This window comes from Falco punctatus (genome assembly GCF_963210335.1).
Source record: "Falco punctatus genome assembly, chromosome: Z".
NCBI classification, from domain to species: domain Eukaryota; kingdom Metazoa; phylum Chordata; class Aves; order Falconiformes; family Falconidae; genus Falco; species Falco punctatus.
Window position 1 is genome coordinate 30,841,709 of NC_137586.1, and position 21,876 is coordinate 30,863,584.

The window sequence follows — 21,876 nt, forward strand, 5'->3', positions numbered from 1 at the left end:
AGGTTAAATGGATCTGTTTATGTACTGAAAAGCTACCATATAGAAGAGTTAATCAGGGACACATCCTGAAAGATAGAGATTCCTTTAAACTTCATAAATTACATGTTGTTCCCCCATGTCTTCAAAAGATTTCATTTGAAGTTATGATAATGGTAACACTCGCCTCCCCTGCTTCCACAGCTTTGCCAACAGCTCACTTATGTCAGTACTGTAAATTGTGTTGCTGATTTTGAGAACACCATTTTATGTAAGAACTTCTTCAGAACTCTGACTCTTCAGAACTGCCTGCATCTTCTCATATGTCAGCAAGATGTGTAGCATTTGTATATGTGTTTTTGTGGGTTCAGTTTTGTTCTGGTCTGTCTATTTGTGTGTGTACCACATATGCATACCTAATATCCTTAAGTGCTGTCCCTACTGCTGTTCCTGTGAGTGCGTGTTGACTAGTGTCCTATTTGAGATGCAGACTTTCCAGTTCATGCAGCTCTCTCTGCTGGTCAACCTGTATAATCAGATGTGCTTTAGTAAAAGCACAACCAGGATTTTTCCTTTAGTATATGCCTGTCTTTTCCTGCTTAAGGGTCAGGAGGCCTTATTGGAGATCAGGTGCCTTCCTCTTCAAGTTCTTTCAAGATCTCTGAATACTTAAGTTGTATAATTCTGCCTCACTTCATGTTGTGTTTCACGGTGAGTCATTGTTCTTGCCAAATGGATTTGCAGTCCTGTCTAATCTCGCTGCCATGTTCTGTGCCTTCCTTTGAGAGGGAGGTGGCCTGCTTACTTTCTTTTCCTTTCTTGCCCTACTTAACTAGTTATTTTAGAATGGAGTTGTTATTTTATAATGGCTTGCCTTACAAGATGCAAAGACTGCTCATGGGGTAGGTATTTTCTTGATGTCTGAAAGCATCTGTCAGATGTGCCACTTTGAGTTTGATTTCATGACTTGGAAGTGGACTTTTTGCGTGGCTGATAAAGATTATGTGTTTTCTAAGTAGGATAAGTTACTATGATTCTCTTTGCCTTTTGGGTCACAGAAAAAGCAGATTGCCTACTCAATAGGGTGCGAGAATAACATGCAGAAAGTTTTTTTCCTTCAGAGAAGATACGAGGGAGGTAACAGTAGAAGAGAAAGAGAAAATTATATGGGAATTGGGAACAATGTGGGATCTTAAGGTTAATCGTTTTGGGGGGGAAAGATAGCTCTAACTTAATGCTGGAGCTCAAATATGTTCCTGTCTGATGATTTCAATGTTTGAAGGCCAGAGGGATTTTCAGAACTGTCAGACATGCTTAACACCCATTGAAATCAATTAATCTTTGAGTGATTTTTATATTTTAATTCAGCTAAGTGCATGCTTGTAAACTTCTGCAAACATGGCAGAAGTTGGCCAGAACATTAAGCAGCCCAAATCTGTACTACACAATTTACACAATTACAATATCTACCTGGAACATTAATCTAGCATAACAATGCCTGTCTCCATATTCCTGCAAAACATATTACTGAGATTTTTTTGTTCCCATCAACGTACCTTAGTGATTATTTCAATACAGAGTCATCTTTATCCTGAGTCTAATACTAGCCTTGTGTGAGAAATAAACACTGAATTGATCTGACAGCATTGACAGAGGCCTGGAATCTTGTAGGTATAAAACCCCCTACAATACAGTTTTTCTCTTTTAGCATAGTACCACATAGGATTTCTAAAAGTGTAACCTTTTGTATGTCATCATTATTATAAAAGCAGATGATCAAAATCAGTCCCATTCCATGTACTTCACTGTGCATGTTTTGTTTATTTTAGTTCTATTTGAATTGTATGCTTAGTTTGCCAAATGCTGTAATTCTCTTGTATCGGAAAAATGGATGAAAAAGTTGAATCTACTTTGCAGATTTTAAGTATCCCAATAGGAGTGTATTAGCTCTTGTTTTCTCCCTGTCTTCATTCTTCGTAGGCAGGGAAACACATTTGTGGAAACTTAGTAGTGCTCAGATTTGTATTACTGGTCTCAAAAGGCCAGTGATTATCATCTGCCTTAGAAATTAGAACTGAATGTTTCATGCAGTTAGTTTTGTTTCAACTTGCATGAGAGAAAAAAAAAAAAAAAAAGAACGTGGTTGGTAGGAAATTGAAATATTGTCAGGGTGCTGTAGAAGTAAATGACATGTGGCAATTCATACATGTTTGGAACAAAAGTAAGAGTCATTTTAAATGTTCATATAAAAATGTCCAGTTCATCTTGGTGTTAGCATTTATCACTTAGCAGGGAAGCATCTTTTTAAAGTTAAATAATTAAGGGAATGCGTTGATATATATGTGATTCATCCACCAGTCTGTTGTGACAAATGAATCTAAGACTTAACAAATGTACTTACCTAGGAGAAAGCAGTAACTCTCATATTGCTGCTCTCAAGCAGTTATATCTGTCCTACAAGAATTCCCTGAGCTTATTAGGTAGCTTTAATTCTGCAGTATTTTCCTTATAATGTATTTTTCTGGGTATAATCTGGTTTTGTCCAACTTCTCAAAAGCTCTAAACTTGGCTGAGGACTCTGCTGCATAGGTGATACACAAATCCAGAACAGAAAAATTGACCTAGACTCTACACACAAAACAGTGTACAGCAAATATAGCTAGATGAGGAGGAAGGGCAAGGGGTCAGTAATGGTCAAGTTGGCAAGCAGCATTTAACATCTTTTTAAGTTTTTGGTGGGTTTGGTTTTGTGGGTTTTTTGGTTTCACAAGTGTTTGGAGACACAAGTTCGTGGAGATGCTGAAGTGAGGTGAGAGGAAGGTAAGAGTGAGAGCAGATGCTCATAATCACTTGTAGTTTGGCTGATTGTATGTTCCAGCAACACCGCTACTTCCCTGTCTCTCTGTTCTGCTTGAGAATGGCAGATCACAGAGTACCTGGCTGGAACCACAGGCATTAGAGCTGCTTTGCAGTTCTGGAGGAGCATGTTGCTACAAGTATTAACTATTCTTGTTTCTTTCATTAAGACTCTTTGGCCCTGCAACAGGTAACGTTTGTCAGTAGTTGAGACTCTAAATGCTCTTTATTTTGTCATTGGGAATATGCATAGCATATCCTCTTGTTCCGTGCTGGCTCAAGTTTATTGAGGAGTAATAGTCACTTCTACTGGTATTTTTACGAATGGCACAAACAGAAGGTTCAAAAGGTAATTTGGACATCTGTGTTAACTTGGTCTTTCTCAGGTGCTCTACTGAAAGACTCCTTAAGCCTCCTTTTTCCTCTCATGAGTCACACCAATGGTCCAGAATTTCCCGTAAAGATCTTTTCTTCCAATTCTTCTCATTTTCTGTCTGTTTAACATATGATTTTTATAGGTTTCCTTTATTCTACCTTCATAAGAAAAAAGTCTGCAAATGTCAGCAACAGGAGGGCAGCACTTGTAATTTCAATGCTCAAAGGCATTAGCTGCCTTTGAGGTGTCTCCTGTTTACTCCCCGTGCTTAAAGAGCAAGAAATGACTGAAATCCTTGGCTTAAAGATCCTACTCACCACCCCTGAGGCTCAGCAATGTGAGCAAATCCTTCTCCATCAGCTTTTTCCAGCACCCTTAAGGGATTAAGTAGATGTTGCTTGGAGAATGATGGAAGAACTAAAGAAATATTTGATAAGGATTCAAATAATAATTTCTCATTCCCTCCAGAAAGGAGAGGGGGGAAAACCCTACCCAACCACCTGTGGTGTATTGTTAACAGCAGCTCTTCCTGGTTCTTATTTCTGCTTACGTGTAGTTGTGATTTGGATACCATGGGAATGGAAAATTAATGAATTTTTTACCCTGTGGTGTGGGATATGATCCTTACTGTATGCTCTGCAGTATGCGATTTGGTAGCCTGGGGATGCTGGGCGGACTCAGAGAACCTAAGGGAACTGGGAGAGTCCTTGGTGGGGAGTCAACATAGGATTCGTTTACTTGAGCGAGTTTGGGACCTGACTGGGGGGACCATATCAGTCAGAGATGGGAGGGGAATGAAAGAGTAATATATACTCGTTCTTACAAGTATGTAGATGCGCAGGAGATAAAGTAGGACAAATACCTACCCTTTTCCTAGTTTTCTTGATTCCTGTCCCACATATGACTCAATGTGCAATCTCTATCTTCCACTTGAACTGAGGCTCCTGCTTTTACTTGACTCCTTTCCCATCATAGAGTATGTCATCCCTCTGGTGTCTGTTGCTGCCTCCTAGCAAATAATTGCTATGAGAAGGTATTTTCTTTCAGTAGTAGTTCAAACTTCTTACCAAGTTTTCATTTGTGTTCAATTACATTTCCAAAGGTTAAAACAGAATGCTTTGGCAGAAGTCGATTGTGGCAGGATGCCTTCATTTCCTTCCTCTTTTTTGATTTTTCTAAGAATCAAATGAAGTCCAGAGTTTTGGTCATTTTCAGTAGTTACTATGTATTTTCCTGTACTTTTAAGATCAAGCAGGTCCCAGCCTGCTAGTTTTTTTTCATTTGCCTGTATAGAATCATCTGTTTCACCTTGCATGTATTAAGATTATGCCTGTCTAGCAGTCTGCTAACTTCTAGTAGTTTTAAACAAGTTTCATTAGTTTTTAATTAGTTTTAAACAAGGTGGATTAAATGCTAAGTGACTGAGGTTATTTCAGTTAAAATTCAAACATAGTCCTGTACCCAGTTATGGGATGGTTTGGGAGAGTTTCTATTAAAGAAGCTTGGCAGAGAGGAGGAATTGGAATGGGGAAAGAGGAAAAGCAGCTGTACTTTGAGATGTTTGGACTCAGACTTGGCATACTGATCTATGCTTTTGACCTAATAATGCATTCCAAACTTGAGGACGTTCAAGCAACATTCAGGTTTTAGAGTAAGGGATTCTCAAGTCTTTGTAGAAGATTTCATGTTCTGCTGTAACTGTCAGTTTCTGATACCTGTCATCCTGTCCTCTTTTCTCTCTTGATTTCCCACCCCCTGCCAAGGATTTGCTTGTTTTTCTTGTCGCCCACTCTTTTTCTTCTTTCTGGCAGAAACTGTACAACACATAAAATGGGCTGAAGTGTCCAGGTGTGACTCAGCTGCTGTGCTTAACAAGATATAGTCTGAGAGAAGGATAATTTGGCTTTAGGAAGTTTCCACATCATATGTGGTGGAGTCCTTCACCAGGGGAGGAATCCTTCAATCACACTGTCTTGCTGTCCACAGAAGCATGCGGCTGGTAAAAAGAAGTGCAACGGAAGATTGTGTTATGCTTTACCACTTATATTATTTTGGCTTTAGGGGTCTCTAATGTAAGTCTTTGTCAATTATGAGTCATCAAACTACCTTAACTTCTTAAATTCTCAAAAAGAAACCACTATACCATTTCTTCCAACTCTGACTGTGTCTGACTGTAGTGACTGACAGGATCTGTCTCAGCTTATATACTATCCATACATGTGGTCATGGTGACATATGCTGCTTATGTCAGTGGGTTGATGAGGTCAAGTGTTAAATGGTGATACTGTCTATGAACAGTTTTCAGGGGAGTGGGAGGGGAAGCAACTGCTAAATGAGATAAACTTAACTTCTTTTAGAAACCATCAGTCCTGAATGGGGGTGGAAGAATAACAAGAGCCCATTTCTGTGACCTTGTTTTATTTACTGCTTGGAGTAATGCAGAAGCATTAAGTCTACATAGTAATGGCATTTAGACTGGGTCAGTACCACAGAGCCACTAAGAATCCTGTTTCTGTTGAAGGCATATCTTGGTCACCTATGCGGTACTGAACAATAAATACACTCGTAGGTTTTGATATAGATGTTCATAGTAGTGTCACATTTGTTACCTAATTCTCTTTTTACTGAACTCTAAAGAGTAAATGGGAATGTAAATCTTAGGCAGGATCATGGTGTTGTGTTACTCTGAGACGTGTTAAATATATTGCATCTGTGTCTTTCAGTCTTAAAGCTTTTTTTTTCCTTGGTGTGTTTTGTTTTTTTCTTAGACATGCCCTTTGTATTGAACTCTGTGTTCAGAAGAGTTTCTTTTTCTTTCCCCTGCCTGAGGTTTCCTCTATACACTAAAACTGAAAAATGAAACTGGGACACTGTGTATTGGGGAGAGTTCAGTAAGGGTTGAGTTTTAAAATGGATTTTCTTTTGCAGTATTTAAGCAGTTTGGAGATTTCAACAGCACTTCCTTTATGGTGTTGCTTAATATTTCAACTATTTACCTTCCTTGAAAGGAATTATGAGGTAGTTCTTTCTTACAATGAAATTTGTTCTATTTATTATTTTGTGAAACAAAGAATTGTGTGTATATCTGATCTACCAGCAGCTCACAGCATGGACTTAGGCAAATAGTTTAGGCCCTCGTCTTAAGTCTGGAAAACAAGAAAGGTGACAAATGTCTTATATAAAGCACCATAGTACTGAAGTACAATGCAAACTGAAAATATGAAGATTACTATGTATTTGTTACGGGATTGTGCAAACAGGTAAAGATTACCTAGAATAGTGGAAGTGATCTGATGGCACTGAGGCTAAGTTTGTTGCTGACAGAAGTATGCTCTGTCTTCTGCAGCCAAAAGCTGCATTGTAGGGTTTTGTTTTTAAACAAATTTGATACCAAAGAATGCTATCAGTGATCTAACAAATTAAGGCTATGGTCTGGTTTCTCCTGTTATTTGGCTGGGGTTTTTTTTACATTTTCTTTATGTCTGTGTGCCAGTCAGAGGGGTGTAATTGCTCTGTGACCTTATTTGCTTTAACAAAATGAAACTCAATTCAGTTAATTGATGAATTGGCAGACAAATATCTTGATGTTTAGTTTGGATCTAGGTGTGGGTGGACTATTTCTTGCATGTACTAGTGGTCAAAGTCCTTGCTATGTACCAATTAAGAAAAAACCCCCATCTATTTAAAAGGTTGTTTATTGGTAGGTGAGCAGATGTGGCAAGTGCTTAAGGGCAGGAGAGTGTAAAGGGATATCCATTTATAGGTACTGGAATGCTTTGTCAGAAGTGGTCTGTTCAGGCATTTTTAATTCCTGCTTAGAATTTTAAACTGGATTTAGTTTGCTAATTGGAATATACATTTAATAAATCCAATAACTAGTAGTATTTATAGTAATCTGTAGTTGGTTAGGGTTTATCTTCAGGAGCTGAAAGCACACATAAAGAGAAGAAAGACCATTGTAAATTTTAAACTTCTAGTTGGTTTTAGCAGATCTCAGCAATTTATGTTACACCTGAAAATGTATGCACAAAAATCTCTTTTAGAGTGGCTAGTTCAGCTGGAGACATGTTATTCATTGTAGTTTGCAAGTTACAAAAACCCATGGCTGTCATACATTGTATTTCAATTCTATTCTAGACTTAGTTCCAGTTTATCTGATTAAAAGTGATTTTATTCAGTAAAATAATATCAGTGAGCCTGCAGTATCTTTACAGGCCTTTTGGGAGAGGCTAGCTGTGGTTTTTATTGCATCAGGGTCATAGCTTGGTTTTGTCATCTCTTCGTTAGCCACATGTTAAGTAGTGTGGCATACACTAATATTTTTCTGCTTTGCCTTAGAAGTGATTCTTGAGGTCCATGAAAATCTACTCCCTTGCAGCAGCTTATATCAAGCCCTGGCAGAGAGGTCTGAAATTCTTAGTTTGGCAGAGCTGAGGTGAAGCTGCAAATAAGTATGTGTAATAAGCTGAAAAGTTCTGTAGGAAACTGAAGTGGTTTGTGAGTTTGAGATTGATCTAGGAAAAAGCCCATCTTGTTCTGTTATTTAGAAAATAGCATATCCTAAATTTTGAATAGATCACCTTAGGTAGCTTTGAATTTTCCATCCAAAAGTGGGTGGGAAAATACCACCTTTAGGCAAGACTGAAACAGTATGATTTCAGACTTGGAATGGCATCTAGCAGGAAGAATTAATGTGTCTTGGTTTGCGTTACTGAGTCGATACATCTGCAGAACTTGCTGTAGAGTCTGGGAACTCATCAGAGATTGAAATGTACATGAAAGCCCTAGACATAAGGGCTCAGAAGCAAAGCTTATGTTGGAATTTGATTTATGTACTGAGAGACTTCAGTGTTCTAAAGTTTTTTCTGGTTTTCTGTCATCAGATAGACTTTTAAAACTAGTTGAGTAATTGTTCAGTAGGCATTTTGTGATGAAACTTTTTATAAACAACTTACCAGTGTAAAAATACTGTCATTCTATAAATGTGTCATCTTTATTTTATAATGCCTTCTCATAGAGGAACTGATACTAGCGCAATCTATAGCAGCAGATTCTGAAATCCAAAAGAGAACACCGTTATCTTCTCTGATCTTCTGTCTATCATAGACCAGTTACATTTCAGCTTTCTTCCGCCACCAAGTTCAGTAACATGAGTTTATCTAAAGGCTCTTTTGTAATAGTGCATCTAACCATGACGTTTTAAAATCAATAAATACAGAATTTACTGCTTTCTTGACTGTTTGTTCTGGTAGTTTGATATTCTTGTTTCTGAGAGAGAGGGAAAAAATGTTTGTTTCAAATTTGTATTTATTCTACAACCATTATATCCCCTATTTAAATCATTATTTGCTTTTCCATTATGTTTTTTTCTTGAATCCATGTCAGATAGTGTGTTGGAGACTTTTGATCTATCGGGTCACAATTCTCATGTTCTTGCTTTCTGCAATTTCCATGTGCTTTTTTCAGATAAAATATCAAGAATAATGAAAAAAGTTTTGTGTCATTCTTATTTCAGAACTTGGGGAAATACGCAATATGAGTATAGGGAGCTCTTTCTAAGTGTGTCTTAATTGGGAATATTTCCTTTCTCATTAAAAGTAAAGCATACAATTGAACTGCATAATCCTACTTAAAACAGTTCTGTAACTACTGGACACATGACAATATGACTTCTCTTTAGGGAGGGGAAGCACCAGTCTATTTACTTTCTTTCTTTCTTCCCCCCCCCCTTTTTTTTTTTTTATTTCCCCCCCAAAAAATTACAAGAAACCACACAATATTTGAAATATTACATTGTGAAGATATGGTTGTCTTAACTGAACTTTTCTTTTTCCCTGTGATTTTCATTAGAGTTTTGCAGAATCTCTGCTAATGGTACATTTTATGATGAACTTTTGTTTACTTTCAGAGCCCTGGGGTTTTTTGCTTTCATTTTTTTCTGACAGTCTGTGTTTATGGAGATAACGTGATCTTGGCACAGCATGTAGTGCTATATCTTTGCAAAAGCTGGCTGGTATTTCAGATAGGGAACAAGTGGAGAGCTCTCAGGCCATTGATGATTAAGGAAGCATTAAGTAAGCTATCAGGCAAGTACATTTTCCTGAATTAAAAAGATAAAATGTCAACATTGCTATCATAAATTATTCGACAATATGAAACATTAAAATAGGGTTTAAAAAAAGAATGTATTCCTTTTTTGAAAATACTTCAACCCTTCTATCAAAGAATAGCATGAACTGCAATATTTATATATATGGTAATTGAATTCTAAATCATTATTTGATAGGCTTGTTAATGCCTTTGTGTAGTTTTGGGTTTTAGAGTATTAGTATTTAAACTTCCATTAACAGAAATCGGTTGATTCCAAATATTTCTGTGGCACTGTCTCACAAGATTATTGCTTGGATGTCTCAGAGGGTCTTTTTTATGTTTTGTTGTATCATGTTATGCGACCAGGCCATTGTTCTGTAAGGGTTTTTAAGTGTGGTTCAGTTCGTGCACAATGCCCTTTTGTAGCTAGCTGTGTGGAATCTGTATGGGATCTAAGTTGGGGGGCAAGGAGGGAGGTGTTGTGGTTTTGGTGGGTTTTGGGGGTTTGGTTTTTTCTTGGTTTCTGGGTTTTTTTTAAGGCAGGTTTTTTATTAGCTGTTTAAGAGCTTCAGGCTCTAATCTGGCCTAGGTTTTGAGCTGCTTCTGCAATACTTAAATAAAGAAAACTTTAAAAGTGCAAGACTTTATATATAGATTACATTGTATGGAATTATGTTTTCTACAAAGGAACATTATTTAAGGTTAAACTCTTCTAAATAGTATTAGTGTTCCAGGTTTTTGTAACTGGTGTGACATTGTGAAGAGCTAGCTTTGGTTCCTCTTCACAGCTTCAAGCACTTTTCCAAACTGACCAGGCGGGGAGGGGAAACCATACCAAAACCCCCTAGAAACCCTACACCTTGAGGAGGGAATTTGTATGTTAAATTAGCATCAGGTCTGGCATATTGATACACAGTTTCTAAACTGGAAGCTGAAAAAGCAAGGTAGGCTGAAAATGGAGAGAGTCTTTCTGGAGAGTCCAAAGGAGACACTGGCACCTACTGCCCTTGGCTGTTCAGTAGAGATTGCTGATTATTAACCCTGACTTAAAGGTTATCCTGTTTGCATGCTGACAGTTATTTCAGCAAAGGGCTAATTTGCTGTGTTTTCGGATTCTCTTCAGATAGTGTAAAAGCTGGGACAGAAGGAAGGGAATAACTTCATTTATCCAGATGTTTTCACATTTTTGATGACTCACATATACTAGCCTTGCCTTCCCCCACATTTTTCACTGGGAAATGTTAGAGGAAGCAGGGTCGTGAGTGTTTTATCATGCAGCATATTATGCAGTGTTCTTTTCCAAGACCACTTTACCCTTTGCTTTTGTCAGGTGGTGAAAACTGAGAGAGGAAAGAAACCAAAGAACACAGAGAACAGCAGGGTGGACATCACAAATATTGTGAGGAACGTAGTGGATCTTTTTTTGTTTTCTCTTTTTGGAGGCAGAAAAGGTGGTTGGGGTTGTGATTATAATCTCCATAGTACTTTAGCCTGTATGGTAAATTGTAAAGTGTACTTTTAATCTCTAAAGGTAGATGTTTGGAAGTTTGACAGAGAGGAGTAGTCTCTGTCAGATGTTCTGGTTGCTGAAACTGGAGACACCTTTTTATGTAGAGTAATATGGCAAAGAGACATAGAGATACTGTTCTGTGCAATTATTTCTCACTATACATAAGGTGACTGCAAATTTCTTTAATCCATCGTTGAGGTTTGAGTAACAGGGTTTTTTTAAGCTCTTCTGATACTTGGCCAGTAATCAGGATCTTTCTGTATTTAATTCATTCCTGTTTTGCACCCCCCATCCCCCACCCCCCCTTTTTTTTTTCCTGATGATGTTATATTCAAGTTGGAAGAGAATGAGCCACAAAAGTGGCTTAACCCATGGAGGGGAAAGGTGGTTTTTAAATGTTCTTTTGACACTTTGTCTTGTCTTTGGTTCTTCATCCTCCTGTGCACCTCCTCCTTGCCTGCAGGAGACTAGTAGTGTCACTGCCCTTCCCTCTGCCACATAATTACTCCCGGTTTGGGGGAAGAAAATTCTAGCTCTTCAGCCCTCGTGAGTTTCTGCAAACAGTGTAAACACCACATGACAGTTACTGTAGGGGCAGTAGTTTTATTAACCTCTGAGGAGGGAAGTTGCCAGACTGGGGAAGTGAGATAAGAGGGCAAGAAAACAGAGATGACAGAATTCAGAGGGAAAGTCCAGATGGGCTTAACTTTTTAAAATCCACGTCTCAGGAAAATTTCCTGAACAACCACAAACTGGGCAATTTATCCTAATAGCCAATGGAAACTGGAAAGAGTTATGTCTGTTTTCCCTCACAGAAACATTTGCTGTGAGAAACCCTTTATCTTCTGCAAAGGAAGAGAACCTTGTATTTTCTACCAGGATATAACTCCACTTGATTAAACTGTTGCATTGTTATTTGCCTGGAAGATACCTTTTTTTATAGACTCGGCTCTAGCGCACTCCCATAGCTGAAGAGGATAAAGAACTTTATTGAAGGTCTGACACCCTTCAGAAGTACCAAACTATGGCAAGTGGTGGGTCTTGGCGGTTCTCTTTCTTCCACAGTTAAAGCTGTTGAGAGCAGACATTTACCTGAGAGATCCCTGCCTGCCACAAGAAAAATGACAGGTCTTTGGAGGCTGAGAGACAAGTAACAGTTTTGAAGCCTTTTCCATTGTGATACAGCTGGTGTCTGCTGTGCTGCTGTTCAGCGCTCTGACTGCAACATGGAGTGTGTATGACTTCTGATAGCTTCGTGTAGCCTGCTTGACAGCATCTACTAAACTGGCATCTGTTTTGCATCTGTTGGGCGCTATTTGTTGGCCGTGCAGTACTGTAGCAACAACTCTTGGTTCATGTTTTGGCAAACCCCTCTTTGGTTGTGGTACTGGGAATTGCATTTGGAAAAGGATACCTTGCTTTCTTCAAAAGTGTCTTTTAGCATGGCATCCCCACTATCTCAATCTTGCAATGTTTAAGAAAGCCAAGCAATTTGACAGACTGCTTTGCTGACGTTGCTGTTGTACTTTTGCTTTTGTTTACACTTTCGATATTTATTTTAACTTAATGAGTATAGCTATAACTGTCATACATATTCTCTAGAGGTCATTGAAGAGGTTTTTGCCTAGATGGTGTTTTCAACAAAAATGCCTTTTAATAGAATTTTTTTTTTCTGTTTCAGTGGTGAGTTAGAATATATTTTATATTTCAAAATGTGATTTTTTTTTAACCCATTTTTATTGTCTTTTAATGTCTTGTCAGTTCACTGGTAGTTGTTTTTAAATAGAAACCAGTGCTTGGATTGTTCAATGTAGGGCAGTGGTTCTGCGTTTTCTGTAACCAAAAGCCAAAGGCAGAATGAGACAAGTAATGAGCAATCCTCAGAAACACTTTTTACATTGACTTAATTCATTCCATGCACACATGAGCATTGGAAACTCCTTTTTTAGGTCTTTTTGAAAGAAATCAAATAATCAATTTAGGAAGACTTATGTGCTACTAATTAACCCTTATTTATGGTCTGAGTTATAAAGCAGAATTCAGTTTTCTCTACAGTTCACAAAACAAAGTCTAGTATGATGTGGCATATTTGTGAAAATATCACTTAGTCCTAATTTTGCTGTTGTCATCTTTTATTACATCACTTTACAAGAATTTGAGATATACCGGTAAAGGAATCATGGAAAATCAGTGACATTTTTCATGCTTTGTACAAAAGGTCTTTCTAACCCATAGTGGCTACTTTATGTCCTCGGTGCATACAAGGCTGTGCAGAATAATAGTGGCCCTGAATGGACTGAGGATCCTCACATGCCACTGTCTTGGGAGATAATCTTTGCCAAAACAATTGGGCAACCATTTGAATTGCTTGGAAATTTTCTGATGAAATAGTCTTTTGCTGAAATTTATCAGCATGGTGAAATTGAAATGTTTTGCAGATATGGACCAACTTGTCAAAGTTCTGATGGAACCTAAGCAGAGCTGTTGCTTGTAGGCAGGTCTTTCATTTTATTGCTTTTCTGGCAACTTACCTACTTGGCAGGTTACTGTGGTTCTGCGGCTTCTACGATACATTGTCCTTTCCCAACAGCACCCCCAATTAGTGTTCTTCCTGCGATAAGCTAGAGCAAAGGATTCATTCTGTTATGAAGAAGTAAGAAATCATACTATTTTTTTTATTTCTAATCAGAATGAAGAGATTACAATCCTTATATTAACAGCTTCTATCCACTTAGTCCCTGTGTATTGTGCAAGTGGATCAAGCCAGGATCATTACTCTTTCCTTGTGCAGAAGTTTATGGACTCTTGCTGAACTGCTGATATACGCAGTGGTTTGCCAAGTGAAAACCGTAAGCAAACGTTATCTTTACCTCTCCAGGTTTTTTAGCATATGTTTTGTCATTGATATGTTAGTCTGTCATCTTGCTATTGTATCTGCTTGCTAACATGTGCATTCAAATTTTGATATATTAAAAATCCTTGTGTGATACTAATGTATGGTTGATAAAATGGGAAAATTCTTTTGGAGTCTTTTTGCAGTTTTTTGTTTTTTTGTCTCTGTAGAACTTGGTGATATTCTCCCATTACTACTGACTACTGCAAGACATGTTAGCACTTTTTGTGAGTCTTTCCTAGACTCTTACCTACAATCTTAACCATCTACCTACCATTACTTACGAAGGCTTTTGTAATTGTTCTTTACAATGTTGATTCAAATTCCTTGAAAGAAGGATGGAAGCAGATGGCAAGTGCACATTTTTGTCACCTTCAGTTTACTCAAGATGTCCTAGTCTACTGGCAACAAACATGTTGAGTTGTTGGGAGACAACCTATATCTTCAGGGCCTTACTTGTCAACAGAAAATGCTTTTATAGTCTTTCTCCTCTCGCTAGTAAATAGAGTATTCAAGATAGTGACACAGGCACAATAAACACTCACTGTATAGGAATTCTGAAGGCTTGCTGAGATGTGACTGTTTCGGGTTTTAGAGCCTCCTCTGCGTAACATTCTGTATTGTGTATTTTGCAGATAATGGCAACTTGGAGAAGACTAATTTATTTTGACAGAGTTTCATTAGACTTAGTTCATTTTGAAATTGGTCATTTAAATGCTTGCAGCTGCCAGAAACGTAAGCTGGTGTAGACTTGAACAAATAGGAGGGAAAGAGGTAATGGGGGAGCTAGGTTGCTGGCAAGATAGTGCACTGTCAGGTTGGTGTAGCTAGGAATGTAGGTAATGGTTTGTATATGAACTGAATGGTTTTATAAGGTATTGATCCAGATCCTGTAAATACATATGTCTATAAATGTGTGCAGAAGAAAAAGTGGTTGACTCTCCAAAAAACCCAACCAACCAACCAAAAAAAAAAAGTAGGGAGATGTTACTATAACCACTGTGAACCTGTTCAGCTTGGAGTTTTTAATATCCAAATTGCCTTGCTTTTTGTCCAGAGCTATAAGCTGCTCTTTCATAAGCAAGTGATCATTGATCCATTTGTCATGTGAAGAAGAATAGACTTGATATTAGACTGCTTTATCCACTTTTTGCATTTGAAATGCAAGCTGCAGTGTCACTGAGCTTATTCAAAATATCGTGACCCTTATTCCACTGGGCTCTGCTAAGCAGAGAATAGAAGTGATTTGCGTCCTTAGCTTAACCTGCTTTGTCTCATAAGTTCAGTAGCAGCTGTCTCATATAGCTAATGATGCTACACAGTTGATCTGGGGTTTATGGAAAAACTACATAATTAACTACAGTCAGGTAAATCTTCATGCAGTTTTGTTCAAAGTCAAGAGCCTGACTGGCAATGATGAATGCAAGGCAGTTCTGAGCATGGAACAGTATGTTTAAAATAGAAAATAATTTGATTTAGAATACCCAGCAATGCCTCTTAATTTAAAACCTGCATGTGCAGGTGGTTGGTTCTGTGCTTCGTTTGAAGCTGGTGCTCTCGGATCAGTGTGCATACAATGTGTGCTCATAGGTCAGCAATGGACTGCTCTGCCCCAAACAAACCCCTCTCCGGCCCTCCAGTGCTTGAATACAGGTCTGGAAAACTTGCATTGATTGTACTGGGCTTTGGAACAGATCTTAATTAGCTGGCTAGACAGCATTTGAAGGAGAATCCCTGGAGGTGCATACAAAATACACAGCTGTCCAAACAAGGCAAAACTGATTACTCTAAAGCCAGTATTGCAAGGGGAGAAACACTAATCATTGCTGTAACAGTCAGACTTCTGTGGGAAGAGAAGCTGAATTTACTGCTCGTTGAGATGGGTCGCTTTTTCTTGGGGTATTGATGATATGCTCAGTAGACACAGCATATGGTGCTGAGGAAACTGTTGATTTCCTTCTCTCCTACCCAGGGAGGTTTCTGTCCAATACAAAACTTGCAGAGCTCTCCCTGTCTGAATTCTGCCTCCTTTGAACTTCCATTTTATTTTTTTTCAACTCTGTTGACTTTTAAGGTTCATTTTTGGTTCTCTAGTGGGCCTTTTTCAATGTTGAGAGGGTCAAAACATAGAATTTATCATTTTTTTTTGCTGGTACAGGAAGCTGCTGTTGTGTTTTAAGTGCTTTCAAATGGTGTTTCTTGCAACCACGGAAATAATGTGCAAAGTGAGCTGGGGTGGGCGTGCCCTTGTTGTTCCTGCTATCAGACAGTTGGTGTTAACTTCCACATGAATTGAAGTGGGTGCCTGTTGTCAGTTTTCAAATAGAGTAATTGTTCTGCCTAAAGGGAGTGTTCCTACATGAAGTAAACATACCATGTCTCTTTTTGTAAATACTTTTTCTTTTTTGTTTCTCTTTTCTTCATGTAATGCCATCAGCAGTTTTCTTAAACTGATACTGTATTTACAGAAAAGAAAAACATGGTGAGTGCAAAACAGTATTGGTAATTATATTTCAAGTCAGGTGTCTGTTTCATACACCAGCTTCTTGCCAGAACTGAAGAGCAGTGTCAGTACGAAATGTGTGTGGTTTTTTTTTTTAAAATGAACTTTGTATTTTTAAAAAAATAATTCAAAAAGTTATTGGCAAAGACGATGGGAATTTGGGCAAATCAGGAGCGGATCATTCTGTCTGTACTTAAACACAGATTTGAATTCTTCAGTAATGATGCATTATGTATTGGTTACAGCCTTTAACTTTTTTTTAATGTTAAGTATGTTTTTATTACAGGTACACTATGTTCCACCACTGCTTGTGTGCCTGCTTTGTCTGACCTCCTCTGAGTACCAGCAGCAAGTGGGTGACTTGTGATGTGCTTATTTAAAGGGCTTCATCACACCCATGTTTCATACAGAGATTTCTCAAGTGATAAAAGGTAATTAACAATTGGGGATTTATCTGTAGTGAGACAATGCTCTGATGTTTGAACCTCCAAAGTTGCATGTTTGAAGTGGTATGGGTTAAAAACAAAAACAAAACCAAAACCAAACCCTAACTAAAGGTGGTGGAGGATTATTTTCAAGAAGAGAGTTTAGATTTTACAAAACTGGTAGACACCATAGCTGAAATTGTCCGTAAGAACAACAAAAAAATATTGTTCTGAATGGGGCTGTGAATGCTGCGTATTATTAAATCATCAGGATTTTGTATGTCCTTCACATTTTAATGAAATTTCTTGCATAAGTGGTAGCTTTTGGTCTCATTAATTTCTTCCTGGTTGACTTGAAAAGAACCATATGAACTAGTACAGTCCGATGCAGCTGGTAATATTAGTCCTCAGATGCATTGGAGGTACAGACAGTGACAATACAAACATGTTGCGTTGTAGGTGCTGGTGATTGTGCTTAGAGCAATACGGGGAATGATTAATCTCATCCTTTAGAAGCTGTAACTTGAAATATTATCCAGATTAGGAACATTAAAATAATCCTATTGGATCAAATACTCTGTTCATTAGCATCAGAATCAGAGCTTTTATAGTTATAGCTTTGATCTCTAGATCAAGATGTTTATGTTCCTTCCAGATTTTATTACACATTCTTGTTAATGTGGATAAATGGACAGGCCATTTTTCACTTTCACTGAGTCTTGATTATGTCAAACATTGACTTTCAGATTTGTGTAGGCCTAGCTCCTTTTTGGCAGACAATACCTCTGCGGTACTGTGGGTAACTTGCTATTCTGGGTGTATTAAATTCATTTATACAACTATGGGAATTCTTTACATGAATGTTTACATTGTTTACGCAAACAAATTCTTTTGAATTATAATATGATGACAAATATGTTCTGTATACCCCAGAAAATGATAGTCAAATATGTTCTGGGAACAGGTAGATTAATGTCTCCCAGTATATTTAGTCTCAAATTGCTCAACTTTTACAATGGTCAAAAGAATAGGTCATATTTTAAATATTCTGGATGAGCAGAAATTACGTTTTTTTTGCCACGTGTAATGTTTCTGTTGTGCTGGGGCAATGGTCTCTGGATGGAGCAAAGAAAGGAATACACAGTGTGTCCAGCTGAAGGCTTGTCTGCTAAGAAGTACAGGTGAAGGCAGTTTTGTTGATGGTGAGCTCTTTCACACTGCTGCTGAGTGGTGATTGTGTGTTGCAGTTATTGCACATGTGAAGCTATACTTAGATGTATAGCGCAAAGGCCAAGAAAATATGTTTTCTGGTTTTCAGTCAAGCAACTGATTTAGGGGATATTTCTTGCTCTCACCTATCGATTTCATCAGCACTTTGACATAAAAGATGAACTTGAAACTTGAAAATTTAGATTGAGGTGGTAATACAATTATGTAAATAGTGTCTCTGGAGATTATTCTCATTGTCTCATGGAACCTTTGAAATTAGTGCAACAAAGAGTTGAGTATTCTGTTGCAGTATTTACTTTGCTTTTTTCACTGCACTTTGTTGATACTTCACATTCTTAGGTATGATAAAGTAAGGTTCCCTGCTTGGTTTATGGAGTTTTTTATATAGCAACAAGGTGGGAATGGTGAGGGTTTTCTGATACGGCAAATGTATTTGGAAGTACACAAGCTTTGTGAAGGAGAGCTAGGCGCAAGCATGTCTGTTGAGTTCGCTTTTGAAGTTGGCCAGGTTTTCACTTAGGTTCTGTAAGCAGTATTTCCATTCTGTATTGGATAAGACATAATACCAAGTGACCAAGATGAAAGGTGTGTTGGGTCTGGCTGAGATGGAGTTAATTTTCCCACAGCAGTATGAGGGCTGCTGTGCTTTGTATTGGTAGCCAGAAAGGTGGTGATAACACACCAATGGTTTGCCTGTCCCTGAGCAGTGCTCACATAGCATCAGGGATGTCTAACATTCCCCACCTCACCAGGAGGCTGGGGGTTGGCAAGGTCTTGAGAGGGGATGTAGCTAGGACAGCTGACCCAAACTGGCCAAAGGGGTATTCCATACCATATGGTGTCTGCTCAGCAATAAAGCTAAAAGAAAGGAGCAGAAAGGGGGGCATTTGTTATTTGTGACATTTGCCTTCCAAAGCAACTGTTATGCTTACTGAAGCCCTGCTTCCTGGGAGGTGGCTGAACATTGCTGATGGGAAGTAGAGAATAACATCTTTTGTTCTCCTTCTGTATGCCACCTTTACTTTTGCATTATTACACTGCCATTATCTTGGCCCACACGTTTTTTCATCTTATTTTCTCCCCCACTCCCTATCCTGCGGAGGAGGGTAGCGATAGAGCAGCTTGGTCAAACCACCACAAAGGATCTGTCGGTTCAGGTGAAGGTTGTATTCTACAAAGGGTTAATGTTAGAGTATTTTAGAAAAATTACTGTGGTAATTAAAGAAGCCTTCCTCTGGGCATTAAAGCTGTGAATGTTTTGTATAAGTAAGTGGTAAAGCACAAACATTACATCTTGCATATTGTTGAGGTAGTGAGAAATCTTTTAAATACAGTGTCTCTAGGGAGGTAGTGGTTATTTTATTTGAAGAAAATACTTGTTACCTGTGTGTTGCTTTTTGCAGCTGAAAGCACAGATTTTCTCATTTAAAGGTGGCTGGCTCTATAAACGAGTCATAGGGAATCCATATACCCCCCTAGATCAGAGCCCAGGGAATCGTGTGAGTGACGCTTGCACCTAGAAATTCAGATTTGTAGGTCTGTGATACACTGGCTCTTTGTGTTGCTTAGTTTGGAAAATAACATGATGCGCCTTTCTCATGGTGATGTTAGTTCGTTTTTTTCTTTCTCCCAGAATTACCGTCATGGTAGCATAGTTTTATACTCATGTATGTGTAATTGATTTTTTTTGTCTATCATGTAGCTCATTAAGTTAATGTTTTCCTCCTTTAAGGCGTTTAGCCTTTGCTGACTTAACTGTTGTGATCCATTTCTTTAGCACAAATCATCTTTAGCCCACAGAAATGTGTAGTCACACACTTACCCCTTCCTCAGTAATTGTAGTTAGGAGCAGAAAAACAACTCATGTTCTGAACAGCTCTTTCATGATAAAGCGACATAGTTCAATATAAACAAAAGCTGTTGAAAAATGCACTTAGAGACTATGACACCCATCTGCCTATGCAAAACATATTTATGAGTTAAACCATAGTTTATGAGTTAAACCATAGCATTTTCATGTTCAGTGTCTTTATTATCTGTTCAATATCTTCATCAACAACATATAGTAGGATTGAGTGCACCCTCAGCAATTTTGAGGATGACACCAAGCTGAGCAGTGCAGCTGATGAGCTTGAGCAAAGGAATGCCATTCAAAGGAACCTTGACAGGCTTGAGAAGTGGGCCCATGTGAACTTTGTGGAGTTTGGCAAAGGCTACATGCAAAGTCTGCACCTGGGATGGAGTAATCCCCAGTATCAGTAGACTGGGAGATGAGTGGGTTGAGAGCAGCTCTGCAGAGAAGGACTTGGGAATACTGGTAGATGAAAAATGAGACATGAGCTGGCAATGTGTGCTTGCAGCCCAGAAAGCCAATTGTATCATATAAAAAGAAGTATGGCCAGCAGGTCAAGAGATGTGATTCTGGTCTTGTGAGACTCCACTTGGAGTCCTGCATCCAGCTCTTGGGTCCCCAGCACAAGGAAGGTGCGGACAATTAAAAGCGAGTCCAGAGGTGGGCCACAAAAATGATTCAGTGGGCTGGAACACCTCTCCTCTGAGGAAGGACTGATAGAGTTGAGGTTGTTTAGCCTGGAGAAAACGCAGCCCTGAGGAGACTTTATTGCAGCCCAAACCACTGAATCAAATCAGTGATCAAATCTTTATAACTGATGTCTTGTTTAGACCTGTTCCGCTTTTTTCAAAATATGAAATGCTTAATTCCAAGTAGTAGTTACTTGCTATCAATTTTAGTAAAAGCAAGCCTTATAGACCATGGTCAAAACTTTTATTTTAAGCATGGATTATACTGACTAAAATTATGATGGAGTCACACTAAAGACAGTCTTCAGCTGACATGTGGAATATGCTGTCAGTCTCACTTGTTAAAAAAACCTGGTGGTGTTTTTGCATTATCAAATATATATGGTAATATATTGGGGTTTTAGTCTCTTCTTTTCTTTGATTACATTTATCGGAGAAGAGGTCTTAGAAGTCCTCCCATTTGTAGATACAAAACAAGTCTGCTTACTTAAGAGTCTCACCTCAGCACGTTTTCTTTTAAGTGTCTGCTTAAGACTAAAACTCAGCTGAGAGGCGCTATTCCTACCCTTATTTTCATCGGCACCAGTTTGTGACCTAGGCAGTTCTGTCTTGTATGTTCTTGGTGCAGTTTTTGCTTTTAGACTGGGAATATAATGAGTTACACAGATGTCACTGAAGGGATTATTTTGACTTTCAGTTTTCATTAACATGTTTCAATTGGGCAGGTGAGCACATGGTGTCTAAAATCCAGTTAAAGGTAATAAATCCTCTAGGGGGACTCCCAGTTAGTATCTTCTTTTTCCTGTCTGTAGAGTCTGTTACTTTTCAGACTAGGGCTGTGTAGTAAACAAAAGAAAAACTCAACTTTTAGTAAACATTCTAAGCCATTCTCCTGTTGTCAGCTTAGTGGTTTTACTGTGTCTGAACAGTACTATCATTAAATAGCGGTATTACAAGCAAACCCAGCAGATACAGTTAGTCAAGAAGTACTCCTTACGTTTCTTCTAGGCAAATGCTCTGAAAAGAACCAAACCAAACAATGGCCTGTCTTACAATGACAAATATGGAAGGTACAGCAACTTCTACTGTCCACCAGAATGGTGACATCCATGGGAATACCAATGCACCCAAGCAGACAGAACCATTACTTCAAGTGTACCTTTATCATTCTCCTGGGAAGACAGGAGGAGATTACCTTCAGTTTCCTGCTGGAGAATATGTTGCAGAAGAGATTTGTGCTGTTGCCTGTAAAGCCTGTGGTAAGTATGTATGCACCTAATTGTTTTCCTAATGAAGGAGTGAAATTCAACTTAATGCAAGAAAGGTTTTAATAATTCAGAGCTTATCAAAATGGTGCCATTTTAACTGAAATGCTAACCTGTCCATTCTTTCAGAAGTACAGCACCAGGCAGCAAAACTGTCCCTTGTCAGAATGGTAGTGAAACTGAGATTATAATTGGGTGACTGCCATCTTTT

The 21,876-nt window shown here is 38.4% G+C and overlaps 1 protein-coding gene across 12 annotated transcripts in view; it reads left to right on the forward strand.

Annotated features, from left to right (window-relative positions):
• The window catches only part of JAK2 (Janus kinase 2), a 91,806-nt gene that overhangs the window by 18,910 nt on the left and 51,020 nt on the right, over nt 1-21,876 (forward strand). For 3 of the 12 annotated variants that reach the window (XM_080372269.1, XM_080372277.1, XR_013924892.1), the window contains 2 exons: nt 16,491-16,635; nt 21,409-21,659. In XM_080372269.1, the coding sequence (XP_080228395.1) occupies nt 21,440-21,659 (220 nt within the window). In that variant the 5' untranslated portion in view covers nt 16,491-16,635; nt 21,409-21,439. Of the gene's footprint in view, nt 1-9,177; nt 9,295-9,341; nt 9,465-11,167; nt 11,843-11,889; nt 12,044-13,497; nt 13,658-16,166; nt 16,184-16,490; nt 16,636-21,408; nt 21,660-21,876 lie in introns of those variants that run through there. The other 9 variants (XM_080372272.1, XM_080372276.1, XM_080372271.1 and 6 more) reach the window with 9 other exon arrangements.